This window comes from Helianthus annuus, chromosome 11, assembly GCF_002127325.2.
Source record: "Helianthus annuus cultivar XRQ/B chromosome 11, HanXRQr2.0-SUNRISE, whole genome shotgun sequence".
Lineage (NCBI taxonomy): Eukaryota > Viridiplantae > Streptophyta > Magnoliopsida > Asterales > Asteraceae > Helianthus > Helianthus annuus.
In genome coordinates, this window is record NC_035443.2 from 101,706,077 (window position 1) to 101,721,722 (window position 15,646).

A 15,646-nucleotide genomic window follows, 5' to 3' on the forward strand; every position below is an offset into this window, starting at 1 on the left:
CATACATAGGAACTGCCCCATGGTGCAAACGATGCAACCGTCACCATTCAAACCTCGTACCCTGCTCCAAATGTACCTACTGTGGACGGTTGGGACATTTGATTAACATATGCTGCTTTGCTATCCAAAACAAAGCTGTTGCAAATCTTGCTGCTACCCAACTCCAAGTCAACCCTACTCAAGCTCGTCTTCCGTCTGGTACTTGCTACAACTGTGGCGAAACGAGCCATTTCAGGAACAAATGCCCAAAGATTGTCAATGCAAATCCAACCCTTGGATAAACATTTGGCCGAGCAGAAGATGTTGTTGTCTTATGCCTTTGTTTCTTTTGTTTTCTTGTATTGTGAAACAATCTGTTTTGTTCATAAATAAAAGTCGTTGTTCGCAATTCTGATATACAAATGTAGTTACATGTGTGTATGGCATTTCCCTATAATACCTACATCAAGGAACTATGTTCTTTACAAACTACTCTTGTGATTCTCCCTTTCAAGTGATCGCTCATGATTTCCTTAAAAATTTTAAGTACTCATTTCATTCTAGGAGACGAAGTACAAGAAATAAAGCGAAATTATGAGTAATCGTGCTTTTTGCACATCTGTGTCCTTAAATCCTTGGTTAAGGGTATTTTCAAATCTCATACCCATTACATTCTGATTCTTCAACATGCATAACATAAGTTTTCAAAAACAACCCCCATGATTTCAAAAACATTGTCTATATTTTCAAAAACAACCTTCATGATTTCAAAAATGTTTCATATAGTTTGAAAACAATATTAATACAATATAATTACTTACATCAAGTGCATGATTTCAAAAGCATCATTCATGTTTTCAAAAACCTTATATTTTCAAAATTCATCTTGCATGATTTTAAAACATTTTTCTTTAAAATATACCTACCTAATACACCTACTTTATGATTTCAAAAGTATTATATATAAGGTTTCCAAAAACATTGAACACATATTAGAACCCCATGCATAGTTTTCAAAGTATTTTCCTCATACATTGACTTAACCTTCAAATTCCGCTTCATATGTCGCCTTGGCATATCTAGCATTTCAACTTCATAAGCATTTTTACTTCATGTTTTGACTTAAGCACATCCAGCGCAAGGTTTCAAAACATCTTCAATTCCCAAAATCCATATGGGATCTTTTTATCTTCACAATTAGATTCTTGTGGATAATTGTCATTCAAATCAGAATCCTTAATTGGATTCCTTGTGTACCTTAATTCGAACATTTCGGTTCCTTGCAATCGAAATCGAATTTCCTATTTAAGATCTTTCTATCTTCATAGTTAGATTCTTGATAATGTTTAAAGCACCAATCAAAATCCACTGATTGGATACCTGGTGTGCTTTAAATGCATGTGCACAGTTAATAGAACAAATTAAATCATGACAAATTTAAAATCAAGATAAACAATTTTGTGGTTATGTGACTATGTGTTTATGCATTTTGTGTTTCCTTTTATGCATTTTGTGATTTTGTATACTCTGGATAATTCGTTATCCAAATCCTCATAGAACCTTTCGTATTTTTATATGAGGGATTCGTAGTAGGATATTCAAAGGTACTATCTAAAATCCTTAATTAGGCTTCTACGTGATAGTTAAGACCCATGGATTTTATAGTGCCATTCCATCATTCAAAGAGACCCCTTTTAGTGGTCTAGGTCAAAAGATTGATTCAAAATCTGGTTGAGAATGACATGTGATGATATAAGCTGAAAAGATTCCTTGGCGGTCTGGAGATCATTTATTGACTCAATTAAAAAGGACCCCATTATGGTCTAATCACAATCATCACAGGCTCGTTCATCGTTTTCCTCCCCTACACATTATAAGATGCACTTCGTGACTATGCAAGGAATTACGTAATTATGGATGCATACATAATTATGAAGTTCAGTGCACGGAAACCGCGGTAAGACTTATTATGTGTAAGAACCAATAGTGGCAACCATAACAAAATGTGAACAATATAATAGAGGTACGGTGGACGCACCAATAACACTTTATATACTTGTATATAAGTGACCCTCTCACATTGCAAGCATGATGTTATTTAAAGTTACTAGAAGTTCAGGACTCTAACCAGTGTTGTTCGATCTTTTCAACTTCATATTTCAAGCTCTCACAAGTTTCCTCTAAATAAATTTCGGGACGAAATTTCCTGAAGTAGGGGAGACTGTGACACCTGTGTCACTTCAGCCATCAAACAAACACCAAACCAATGAAATATTGTATTTCATACTTGGGATTTGTATAAACATGTGTATCATTTGCACATATCAACTCTTGTTCGATTTCGGGCTTTAGATCGCTTTCTAGAGGGTTATACGCGCACTGATGCGTAAATATAACCAGTTTAATGCAACAAACACTCCGGAATAGTGACATAGGCTTAACATACCTTAAATAACCTTTACATAACTTAGAAATAAGTTTTGGAAGGTTTGGTATGCCGAAATCAAGTTTATTCGCTTACAGGGACTAAATTCGACAAACTGCGAAAGAATGTCGATTCGTACTGTAACGAACATTCTGGAACTTGATCATAAGTTAAACATACCCTAAATATCCTTTACATAGCTTAGAAATAGGCTTTGAGGGGTTCGGTATGCTAAAATAAACTTATTTGATCAATAGAGACTAAAAGCGTCAAAAGTGCATAAGTTTGCATTTTCACGCATATCTTTCATCCTGAATATATCTGGACATCCAAAAATTTATGTAATCATTAAAATATTTTATTTTAGTGATTGGCATAATAAAATTCCATTCGTCGCGTAATTTGGATCGTTTTTGCGTTCATTACGATTTCCGTCGTAATTAACCGAACAACGCAACCGTACGACCAAACAAACCGACATCCGAGATGTTTTTGAGCATATTTTAAGTTCCCTATACTTTAACTTTATTTTAGAGCCTTTAAATGGGGTTAACGGGGCTTAAAAGTGCAAAAAAATCAAGTTTTACAAGTGTAGGGACCATTTTTGAAATTTCTGGCAGATACATTGAACCTGGTCCATTTTTGAGATATGATGGTTTGAACCCATGGTTTTTAAAATACCATGGGCTGGTATTTAATGGTTTATAAAATACTATGGGCCATTCTAGGGGTGCCCATGGTATTACAAAACCATGGGCACATGTGTACGGTTGAGATTAAATCACGTTTTTCGACGAACGATCTTAACGGTTCAAGGAAATCTATAAATACCCAACCCAACTTCATTCATTTCCCACATTTAATCTGATTCAAAGCTTTCTAAGTGGAAGTATATACTTCCTACCTGAAAGCGAATCGGGTTAAATCTTGCGGGGACCTTCTGTAAGTATTCTTTCGCGTTTTTCATTCATTTTAGCATTAAAGTCAAACTGCGTTTGTGTCACACCCCGACCACGTAAAACAACAAAACGTGGCGGAAACGTCGGGGAGTGTTGTAACAGAATCATTGTTTCACAACCATGGATTAAACAAATTTCGTTTTATTGAATTAAAGGAGTTACAATGTCTTAACAATAAAGAAACATAACAAAAATTAACTAGTCTTGCATCTTTTAATGTCACTAAGGTCTCGTCCAATCCTATGTGAGCATGCATCAATATCATCATCGAATATCATCAACTATTGTACCTGAAACACATGTGAAAATACGTCAACATAAAAATGCCGGCGAGTACATAGGTTTTATGAAAATAGGATCCATGACTTAGGTTTAAGAAAATGTTTAACCAAAAACTTGTCATGAATCCAGTTTAAGTGTTTGCTTTTATAAAACGTTTGAAAATCGATGATAGATATGTATAGTTAAAAGAATGATGTAAGGTTAAATGAATAACCAAGTAAAAATGAGTTTGTATAAAACAAACTGTTTTGTAAAACAATATCTTGAGAAAAATATGTTATTTGTGTAAAAATGTATAAATCCAAATGAATGATTTAAATAACGCTACGCCATGTAATATAATACAAGCACTTATATATAGGAAGTACCAGCGGCGTATCCACCATGCTTGTATCACATTACACACGTTTCGTTACTCAAATCACTTACCCACATAAACCACCAATGTAAATTGCCCATGTCTAAACCGTTGTCAAATGTCAATCAAGTATTGTGTAAACAAAATGTCATGTATGGCAAGTGAAATATGTATCAACCAAACCATAGGTAAGAATGCACAAACAATGTACTAAGTATGCGACGGATGGACATACATAGCATGATACCAAGTATAAGATGTCTTGTAAAACGATGTACTAAGTATGATGAACATACATAGCATGAAATGTTATGTAAAACGATGTACTAAGTATGCACACAATGGGCATACATAGCATGTGATGTAAAATGTACTAAGTATGATGAACATACATAGCATGAAATGTTATGTAAAACGATGTACTAAGTATGCACACAATGGGCATACATAGCAAAAACATAATGAAATCATGTACTAACAGTGTACTAATGAACATAGCAAGTATATGATATAAAAGCATGAAATCATGAAAGTAACAAGTAGGCACATGTGTTTCACCCCAAAATGTTTGAAAAACAGTAAAAGAGGGGTCTATGTACTCACTTGAGGGTGCTTAGAAGTCTTAGGATAACCACCAAGCAAAGCTAGAAGATCACGGAATCAAACGGCACCTATATAGGTATCTACATTAATAAACGGACCTATCGGAGTGTGCACATATAATCATTTGAAGTGGCGGATTAGGGTTTTCATCTACCCAAGATTGTTTCATTCTCAAGTTCTTGTCTACTGCGGATAGGGTTCTTGATTCGTGCAGGATTCTTTTGGCGGCTGATTAGGGTTCTGCGTGCATTATTGTTTTAGAGTGATTGTTTACGTGAGGCGGCTGCATGGGGAATAATAGTGACGGGTCAGGGAACGAGTCTGGGAGTTTGTCTTCAAAAAAGGGAATAGGGTTGCGTGTTACGAACATTGAAGGCAACCTGAAGCTCCCAAGAAGGGGGATGTTCTCCACAACGAAGTATCGATTCTGGATGGGTTGGAAAAAATATCGAAACCTGTGGAGAATATTTTTGCTAAACCTGGTACGGTGAACAACATGGCTGACTTTCAGAATGAAGATGGTTATGAGAGTGTGTCGTTCTTGGACTCTCAAAATTTGCCGAAGGATAATGATATGGGATCGTCTTCAACGAACAATGCTGAAAAACCAATGTCTTTTGCGAATGCTGTGAAATCTAAGAAGGAGCCAGTTAAAGTCAATTTCAGGGCAATGGAATCAAATGAAACTGTTGATGGTGCTGATGTTGTGATACCAATCTCTTCAGTAAAACAGGTGCATAATAGATACGAAAATACGTTGTATGGTTATTTTTTGGGGAAAAGACTAGCTTACCCGGTTGTCGATTACTTTGTTAAAAATAACTGGGTGAAGTATGGGCTCTCAAGAGTAATGATGAACGCAAAGGGCTTCTTTTTCTTTAAATTTACATCGAAAGAGGGGATGGCTAAGCTCTTGGAAGATGGTCCGTGGACGATCAGGAATGTGCCAATTATTTTAAAGGAATGGTCATCGAATGTGATGGTGGAAAAGCAGGATATTAAAACTGTACCGGTATGGATTAAAATGCATGATGTTCCTCTGACTGCTTTTACAGAGGATGGGCTGAGCTTGTTGGCATCAAAGATTGGCACACCAAAAATGCTGGATTCTTACACTACGACTATGTGCACGGAATCATGGGGAAGGAGCAGCTTTGCAAGAGCCATGGTTGAAATACATGCGGATAAGGAACTGAAGAAAAGTATCATAGTCGCTGTTCCAAACTTGGATGGAACTGGCCATGCAAAAGCTGAGATAAAAGTCGATTATGATTGGGAACCGTTGAGATGTTCTTTGTGTTGTGTGTTCGGCCATTGTGATAACTCATGTCCAAAGAAACCTGTTATGGTTAGGAATGAGGTTAATAAAAAACACAATGATGAATTCCAGGAGACCATTTTGAGAACCAAGAAACCGTTTACTCAAGGTGTGAATGTAAAGAACCAAAAGCCTAAGGTTACTTATAGACCGGTGGTAAAACCAAAGTCAAGCCAGGGTAATGGAGGTCCGACTCGGGAAAAGATTGAAACTTCAAACCCTTTTGATGTTTTAAATGAGGAGAATAGTAATATGGCTGATGCTACGGGGGAAGGAACCAACACACGAGCAAGAGTACAATCTAAAGGTAAGAACCAGATCACTGATGAGGAGATGATGACCGATGACACTGATGTCGACAATCTTCTGGCTGATATTCCTAAATATATGGAAAATAAGAACGCGAGCAATTCTGAGGGTGCAAGCACACCCGGTTCAATGGGTGTTTAATGGGTAGTATCGCTTCTTGGAACATTAGGGGGTTGAACCGCTCCCTCAAACAGAAGGAGGTTCGTCAAATAGTTGTGGATAATCATGTTCAAGTATGTGCCATTATGGAGACCCATGTCGACACATTAAATGTTCCAAAGGTCTGCCAGAAAGTGTTTAGCTCGTGGATGTGGAACTCAAATGCTAGTTGTTGTTTAAAAGGAACTCGGATCATGATTGGATGGGATCCGAATATGGCTGATGTTATGGTCCTCTCGCAAACTGACCAGGTGATTCATACTCAAGTAATGTTTAAACTTGATAGAAAATCCTTATTTTGCACGTTTGTTTATGCGGATAACAATTATAGAAATCGAAGGGATTTATGGAACAATTTGTGTACTCATAGCTCTTTCATGAAAGACAAGCCGTGGGTAATTATGGGAGATTTTAATGCCTCTTTATCCCATGATGATTCGAGTTCTGGTTCATCTAGTTATAGTATTGGAACCCGTGAATTTAGAGAGTGTGTCAACTCTATTGATGTGTTCGATGTTAATAGCACAGGGGTTCATTACACATGGTCGAACAACCAACTCAGGGGGGGTATTATTTTTAAAAAATTGGACCGAATTATGAGCAATATTAATCTGGTTGCTGAGTTTCCCAACGCTGGAGCTTATTTCCACCCGTTTCGGGTTTCTGACCATGCTCCTTGCATTTTGAAATTACCAAATGTTGCGAGAGAAAAACCAAGGCCATTTAAATTTGTAAATCTAATTGCTGAAAAGCATGGTTTTCTAGAAGCTATTAAGCAGATCTGGGGGAAAGAGATTACAGGTTTTCGTATGTACCAGGTTGTTATGAAGCTGAAGCTTCTTAAAACTCCATTACGGAAGCTCTTTTGTCAACAAGGGAATTTGCATGAGAATGTAAAGAAGGCGAGGAAGGAACTTGATGAATGTCAGCTTGTTATGGATCAGGATCCGGCAAATGTGGAGGTTCTAGCGAAGCATAGTATCCTTCTTAAAAATTATAAAGAGGCCATTCATGACGAAGCTACGTTTTTACAACAAAAATCGAAAGTTGATTGGTTAACACTTGGGGACTCTAACACCAAATACTTTCATAATGTTGTGAAAGCCAAAAATCATCGAAGCCGAATATTGTTAATTCGTGATGCGAACGGGATCCTGCATGAAGGGGGGGCAGCGGCGATTGCTTTGGTTAATCATTACTCGAACTTTTTCGGGAGTGTGGGTCACGTTGTGTGCAGGCCTAATATGAACTTATTCAGGAATAAGTTACCGATAATGAAAGCAAATAATATGGTCCGTGCAGTAACTGACGATGAAATAAAGGATGCTATGTTCTCAATTGCTGGAAATAAGGCTCCTGGTCCGGATGGTATACATCGGTGTTTTTTAAAAAAGCGTGGGATGTGGTTGGGAAAGATATCTGTTTAGCGATTCAGGAATTTTTTCAGAATGGAAAGCTTCTAAATCAGCTAAATCATACGGTAATCTCCCTCATTCCGAAGGTGACGACTCCAGATTCAGTAACGGATTATAGGCCTATATCGTGCTGCAACACCCTTTACAAGTGCATAAGTAAGATTATCACTACTCGTATAAAAGAGGGCCTGGGAGATATTGTTAATATAAATCAGTCAGCTTTTATTCCGGGTAGGAAGATTTCAGATAATATCCTCCTAACCCAGGAATTAATACATAATTATCATCACAATCATGGTCCTCCGAGATGTGCTTTTAAAGTTGACATTCAGAAAGCATATTATACAGTTGATTGGGATTTCCTAGAGAATATTTTACATGGGTTTGGTTTCCACAAAAAGATGATCAAGTGGGTTATGGCGTGTGTAACTTCGGCCACCTTTTCGTTATCTATTAACGGTAATCTGTGTGGTTATTTTAAGGGGAAGCGGGGTTTACGTCAGGGGGATCCTATGTCTCCTTATCTTTTTACGCTGGTTATGGAGGTCCTTACGTTAATCCTTAAAAAGCAAGTTGATGATACTGCCGAGTTTAAATTTCACCACAAATGTGAAGAGCAAAGGATTATTAACTTATGTTTCGCAGATGACTTATTTTTATTTGCTCGCGGTGATCCTCTTTCAGCAGGTGTTATTCTAGACTCGTTGAATCTTTTCAAGAATATGTTAGGATTAGTTCCTAGCATGACGAAGAGCACTGTCTTTTTTGGAAGTGTTCCGAATTATGTTAAAGACCAAATCCGAAATATCATGCAATTTGATGTAGGTACTCTCCCGGTCAGGTATCTGGGCGTTCCCCTCATCTCATCCAGATTGACGTATTCGGATTGTAAGAAACTTGTTGATAATTTGGAGTCTCGTATCACGGATTGGAAAGCAAAAAGTTTGTCTTTCGCGGGTCGTCTCCAGCTTATTAGATCAGTGTTATCGTCTATGCATGTTTATTGGTCCTCAGTCTTCATTTTACCAAAAAGAATTATTCAAGATCTTGAAGACAAAATGCGACGGTTTCTTTGGGCCCAAGGTAATAACATAAAGGGAAAGGCTAAAGTTAAATGGAGCCGGGTGTGTTTGCCTAAGGGGGAAGGTGGTTTGGGTATCCGGAAAATTGCTGACATGAATAATGCGCTGATGGTTGCTCATATTTGGAGCCTCCTAACGCATAGGGAATCCCTATGGGTTAAATGGGTGCATTCGTATCGTATCCGGGAGAGAAGCTTTTGGGAGTTGCCGGTTAGGAATAACACCACGTGGGGCTGGCGGAAAATACTTCAAATGAGGACGCTCATACGACGCCACATTTGGAGTAAGTTGGGTAATGGAAGCAATACTCGAGCATGGTTCGATATATGGGATGCCGTATGTCCTTTGAATCTCTTTATTACACCGAGAATGATAGCGAATGCGGGGTTTGATATGGGGGCAAAGGTCGCGGATTTGTGTCAAAATGGCGAGTGGGTTTGGCCGAACCTATGGGTTAGCAGATTTCCGATTTTGCACCAACTTTCTAATGTAACGTTAATGTCTCATGTGCAAGATAGGACCATTTGGCGATCTAGAGATGGGGAAGATATGGAGTTTAGCACGTATGGAGTGTGGAACGATATTCGGCAAAGTCAAGAGAAGGTAAGCTGGGAGAGCATTGTGTGGTTTCCGCAGGCTATCCCTAGACACGCGTTTCTCATGTGGCTCGTAGTCTGCAAAAAGCTGAAAACTCAGGATATTATGCGGAAGTGGCGATCGTCGGGTAATGCTAACTATAACCTGTTGTGTTGTTCGTTATGTACATCGGGGCCGGATTCCCATGATCATCTTTTTTTTGAGTGTGAATATGCATCTCAAATATGGTACGGAGTTCGGAAGAAAGCGGGAATGCAAACAATAGGGGATAAATGGGAGGAAATTATGGAATATCTTCAGCATCACGCGAAGTCTAAACGGGCCGATTACATCATTGGGAAGTTAGTGGTGGCGGCGTCGGCGTATTTCATTTGGCAAGAGCGGAATAATAGATTGTTCTCGTCGAAGAAGAGGAATGCAACGCAGCTGAAAGAGGTGATTTTTATGACTATTAGAATGAAACTACACACAATGAAGTTTAAAAGAACAAATTACATTGCCCAAGTGTTGAACGAATGGAGTCTTCCTCGTGAGTTATTGATGGATCAAGATGAATGTGGCTGATTCTGGGTCGATTGGGTTGGAGGAGCCGGGTGGGTTCGGGTTTTGTCAATTTGACGTGTTTTGCTGTATTTGCGTGATAACTTTTTATTTGTGGTTAGTGTTGTGTATACTCTAGTAATGGCATGTCATTCTAGAGAATTGAGGTGTACTCTATACCTCACTTGTTTTATTTTGGTTGTTGAATGAAATTTAACCGGGGTAACCCATTACCCAAAAAAAAAACGGACCTATCGGAGGATCGGGTAGTACAAGGGTTTGTAAACCAAATAAGTATGGGAACTTATGTAATATGGTTTAACAAAGCCTACGTACTAAAACGAAACCTATCCTAAGTGCTTTTGACCCATTACGACCCGTTTAGGTAGCTTACGCCACTTTAACGCGTCGTTCGCGTAAAACGCGTTTGGAATGCCTAACTAGTCCTATGACAAGCAAGATATGCCTTAACATGTTTAATATTGTTGCTAAATCAGTTTAGATGTCAAAATTTTAAGTTACATATGCTTAAAATGAATTTATGCGTAAAAAGGGCATTTTGGTAATTTACCTAAGGCATATAAACTACCTATCATATAACTAACTAAACGTCGTGACCATAAGGTATAACCTCGGAAGGTTATTCCCTTTATAACTATGGTCACCTAAAGTGTCTGGTCGGATCCTAAAGATCGACCAATGGGTCGGGTTCGTAAGCATAAGCGATTGATTAGATCGCTTACCTTTACGACCCTAAACAAGCACAAATCTAAAAGCGACGAGCTAAACATGCTAGAACATGTTTAGTAAAGTTAGAAAACAGGTTTGGTATTAAAACAAACGGTTTTAATACCCTAGAGTAGTTTGGTTACAAAATACGCGAGAAAACGCATTTTGACCGAAACTACGACTCGTCACTGAGCCTAGATAACGTGGTAATCAGTAGGTATAGTTACTAGGGACTATAACCATCGTGATTACGCTCACGTTATGAAGTTCAAAAGAACTTCGCGTTGACCATAAACTGGTCAATGCAGGAAGTCAAACATAGTTTGACTTTAACGCTAAAACGAACGAAAAGCACGAAAGAACACTTACAAAGGGTCCCCGCAAGATTTGATTCCAAGTAATCTCAGGTAGGAAGTGTATAAACACAACCACTTAGAGAAAAACTCAGATCAAATGTGGGTTTGTAAGTGAAAAGGTAAGGGGTATTTATAAATTTCTTAGAGCCGTTAGGATCGTTTCTTGAAATCCGGGCTTCAATCTCAACCATCCACTTGGGCACATGGTATAGAATACAAGGGGCACTCAAATACCAGCCCATAGAATTAAAAATCAGAGATTAAAACCATGGGAAAAGGTGGGAAAGACCAGATTCAATGTTTCTGCATTTTTGCTGGTCTGGGAGGTCCTTACGGACCGTATGGATTAGTGCTTATGGTCCGTAAGCCTTGTGCAGGTCAGCAAGTTTGAAAATTGGCAGTTTTGGTCCCCGCAGCCCCAAAACTTGGTATTTGATGCATTTTTGACACGTTTAAGCCCCGTTAACCCCATTTCAAAGCTCTAAAATGAAGTTAAAGTATAGGGAACTTAAAATGTGCTCAAAAATATCTTGGATGTCGGTTCGTTTGGTCGTACGGTTGCGTTGTTCGGTTAATTACGACGGAAGTCATAACGAACGCAAAAACGATCCAAATTAAGCGACGAATGGAATTTTATCATGCCAATCACTAAAATAAAATATTTTAATGATTACATAAATTTTTGGAAGTCCGGAAGTATTCAGAACGTAAAATATGCGCGAAAATGCAAACTTATGCACTTTTTGACGCTTTTAGTCCCTGAATGAGCATAAAGTTTATTTTTGCGCACCAAACACCTCAAAGCCTATTTCTAAGCTATGTAAAGGATATTTAGGGCATATTTAACTTATGATCAAGTTCCGGAAGATCTGTTATAGTACGAATAGACATACTTTCACAGTTTGTCGAATTTAGTCTCTGTAAGCGAATAAACTTGATTTCGGCATACCAAACCATCCAAATCTTATTTCTAAGTTATGTAAGGGTTATTTAAGGTATGTTAAGCCTATGTCACTATTCCGGAGTGTTTGTTGCATTAAACTGGTTATATTTATGAATCAGATCGCGTATAACCTTTCAGAAAGTGATTTAAAGCCCGAAATCGAACAAGATTTAATATGTGCAAACAATACACATATTTACACAAAATCCCAAGTATGAAATACAATATTTCATTGGTTTGGTATTTGTTTGATGGTTGAAGTGACACAGGTGTCACAGTCTCCCCTACTTTAGGAAATTTCGTCCCGAAATTTATTCGTAGGAGTCTGTCCGTGACTTTGTGTCAAATAACCACCAGAGAGATATGCAAGGGATAATCCTATCATTTCCTTAACGGACATTCTTTAGAAACGAAAATGAATGGACGGAGTCATTTTCAACAGATGCTTCCTCAGAAACAGAAATGAAAGGATAATCAAACATTATTCATTTCCTTCAACGGATATTCTTCAGAAACGAAAATGAACAAACGGAGTCATTTCCAACGGTTGCTTCTTCAGAAACGGAAATGAAAGGATAATCAAACGGATATTCATTTCCATCAACAGATATTCTTCAGAAGCGAAAATGAATGGATGATCCATTTTCCTCAACGGATTCTTCATCGGAACGGAAATGAAAGATTAAACAAACGGATATTCATTTCCATCAACGGATATTCTTCAGAAGCGAAAATGAATGGATGATCCATTTTCCTCAACGGATTCTTCATCAGAACGGAAATGAAAGATTAAACAAACGGATATTCATTTCCATCAACGGATATTCTTCAGAAGTGAAAATGAATGGATGATCCATTTTCCTCAACGGATTCTTCATCAGAACGGAAATGAAAGATTAAACAAACGGGTATTCATTTCCATCAACGGATATTCTTCAGAAGCGAAAATGAATGGATGATCCATTTTCCTCAACGGATTCTTCATCAGAACGGAAATGAAAGATTAAACAAATGGATATTCATTTCCATCAACGGATATTCTTCAGAAGCGAAAATGAATGGATGATCCATTTTCCTCAATGGATTCTTTTTTGGGTAAAGGGTTACCTCGATGAATTTTATATATGAAACAAATAAGAACAAGGGCATGTCAAAGCGACACACCAACTAGACTTGACATGCCAAGCCTAGGACACCACACGACATAATCCATCAAAACAAAACATCCAAACAAGACCACCAATAAAAGACAGCCAAACAAAACTAAAACAAGACCCGAAAAAACTACTAGCCCGGATCCACTAATTCATAGTTGCCATCTTCAATCTGCCAGGCCTTGAAGATCCTTTCCCTAGCCGAGCTCACACGGAATCTGAATCCCATTAACCGCAACCGAACCGAGCCTTTAACCTTCTCGGTAACTTGATCTACCGACCTCTTATTGTTAGTGAACAACCTGTTATTCCTTTCTTGCCAAATGTAGTACGAAGCAGCTGCTATTACCAACTTACACACAATGTGATCAACATTCTTTGATCTTGAGTGTTGCTCCACCCAAGTTAGAATTGATGACCAAGTAATGTCCACATTCGTCAGGTTTACCATCGCCTTCACTTTATTCCACACTTGAGCCGAGAAGTTGCATTGAAAAAAATAGATGATCATGACTATCCCGGTCATAGTTACATAGCGGACAGCACATAAGATTCAGATTTGTTTGGCTACCTGCTTCCCAAACTGCCATCCTATCCTGTGTCTTTAACTTATTTCTGAAAGCCAGCCACATATGAAACGCATGCCTCGGGATACATTGAGAAAACCAAACCATGTTTGCCCACAAAGCATGATGTTCTCTACTCCGAATGGTGTTCCAAACATGAGCCGATTTAAAATCACCTGTTTTTCCATCCAAATCTTTCCAAACAAGCCGGTCCACTGCATTAGGATCTAAATTGGGAACCGAGATATTGATTAAAAACCGGAAATAAATCAAACCACGCTTGAGGCCATTTCCAGTTTCCATTTTGATCAATAATCTCCGCGACCATAGTCCGAAGGTTAAAACCAGCATTAGTAATGTACCTTGGAGTAATAAACGATCTAAGCGGCTCCCCGTACACCACATATCACTCCACACATTGGTTTGTAAACCACTCTTTAAAGAAGACCAGATGTGAGGACGAATGATACTTCGGATAGATAGAATTTTCCTCCATCCCCAGCTCATACTCCCCCGACAAGGAACCTCCCAAAAATTCCTACCTTTAAGCTTGTAGTTATGAATCCATCTCACCCAAATAGACTCCCGGTTAGAAATAATACTCCAAATATGGTTTCCATAAGAGACTTATTAACATTCGAAATATTTCGAATACCCAAGCCACCTTCATCTTTAGGCAGACACACATCTTTCCAAGCAACCTTAGCACGAATCCTGCCATCCGAGCCCGCATTCCACAGAAACCGACGAATTCTTTTTTCAAGCTCACTAATTACCCGAGCTGGGATAACAAAAACTGACGCCCAATAAATGTGCATAGAAGAGAGAACCGAGTTGATTAGCTGCAATCGGCCCGCAAAGGATAGAGACTTAGTAACCCAATTGACAATCTTTTTCTCCATGCATTGAATAAGGACTTCACAATCTTTATAGAACAATCTCGAAGAGATGAGGGGGACCCCAAGATACCGGACCGGGAGGGAACCCTCCTGAAATGGCATAATGTCAAGAATTTCCTGCCTGATTGAAGGGGAACATTACAGAAAAAAACTGTACTCTTGGCTGGACTCGGAGCTAATCCTGAAATATTAGTAAAAATTTCCAGCGCCTTCTTGATTTTTCTAACCGAAACCACATCTCCATGAACAAATATGAATAAATCATCAGCAAACGACACATTAATAATTTTCTCCTTAGCACATAGGGCATGATACTTATAAGAGTTGTTTGCCGCTTGTCGTAACAAAAGAGACAAAACCTCCATAATTAACGTGAAGAGGTAAGGCGACATTGGGTCTCCTTGCCTAAGCCCACGTTTGCCCTTAAAATACCCATGAAGATTGCCATAGTACGACACCGTGGTTACACACGTCATGATCCATTTCACCATTTTCTGATGAAAACCAAACCGAGTAAGAATTAGCTCCAAAAAGTCCCAGTTTACTGTATCATAAGCTTTCTGAATGTCAATTTTAAAAGCACATCTCGTCGGGCCTCTGTTTAGGTGATAATTGTGCATCAATTCCTGCGTGAGGAGGATATTGTCTGAAATCTTCCTACTCGGTACAAAGGCAGATTGATTAATACTAACAAGAACACCCAAGCATGGTTTCAACCGATCTGTAAGAATCTTGCTAATGCACTTATACAAAACATTGCAACAAGAGATGGGTCTGTAATCCACAACAGAATCCGGAACTTCTTTTTTCGGTATTAAAGCAAGGATCGTGTGATTGACTTGATTAAGAAGCTTACCGTTTTCAAAAAACTGCAAAACAGCATTAGTCACCTCATTACCAACAACATCCCAAGCATGCTTGAAAAAAACCGACGTATAACCATCCGGACCCGGAGCCTTTTTTTTTTGGGTAA

General features: G+C 38.5%; 2 protein-coding genes across 2 annotated transcripts; one reads left to right on the forward strand and one right to left on the reverse strand.

Annotated features, from left to right (window-relative positions):
- The first annotated feature begins 6,373 nt into the window (after positions 1–6,373).
- Positions 6,374–7,819, forward strand: LOC110919086. The gene has a single exon (XM_022163364.1). The coding sequence runs from the start codon at positions 6,374–6,376 to the stop codon at positions 7,817–7,819; it is 1,446 nt and encodes a 481-aa protein (XP_022019056.1).
- Positions 7,820–13,341: 5,522 nt separating this feature from the next.
- On the reverse strand, positions 13,342–14,077 carry LOC110919085. The gene is made up of 2 exons (XM_022163363.1): positions 13,780–14,077; positions 13,342–13,679 (listed from the first exon to the last, which is right to left on the reverse strand). Exons 1-2 carry the CDS (start codon positions 14,075–14,077, stop codon positions 13,342–13,344), a joined length of 636 nt encoding a protein of 211 aa, XP_022019055.1.
- Positions 14,078–15,646: the final 1,569 nt, after the last annotated feature.

Coding starts and splice junctions, on each gene's coding strand:
- LOC110919086 (XM_022163364.1), top strand. CDS start 6,374: ATGGGTAGTATCGCTTCTTGGAACATTAGGGGGTTGAACCGCTCCCTC.
- LOC110919085 (XM_022163363.1), bottom strand. CDS start 14,077: ATGGAAACTGGAAATGGCCTCAAGCGTGGTTTGATTTATTTCCGGTTT. Junction 13,680..13,779: donor GATGGCAGTTTGGGAAGCAG/GTAGCCAAACAA, acceptor TCTCGGCTCAAG/TGTGGAATAAAGTGAAGGCG.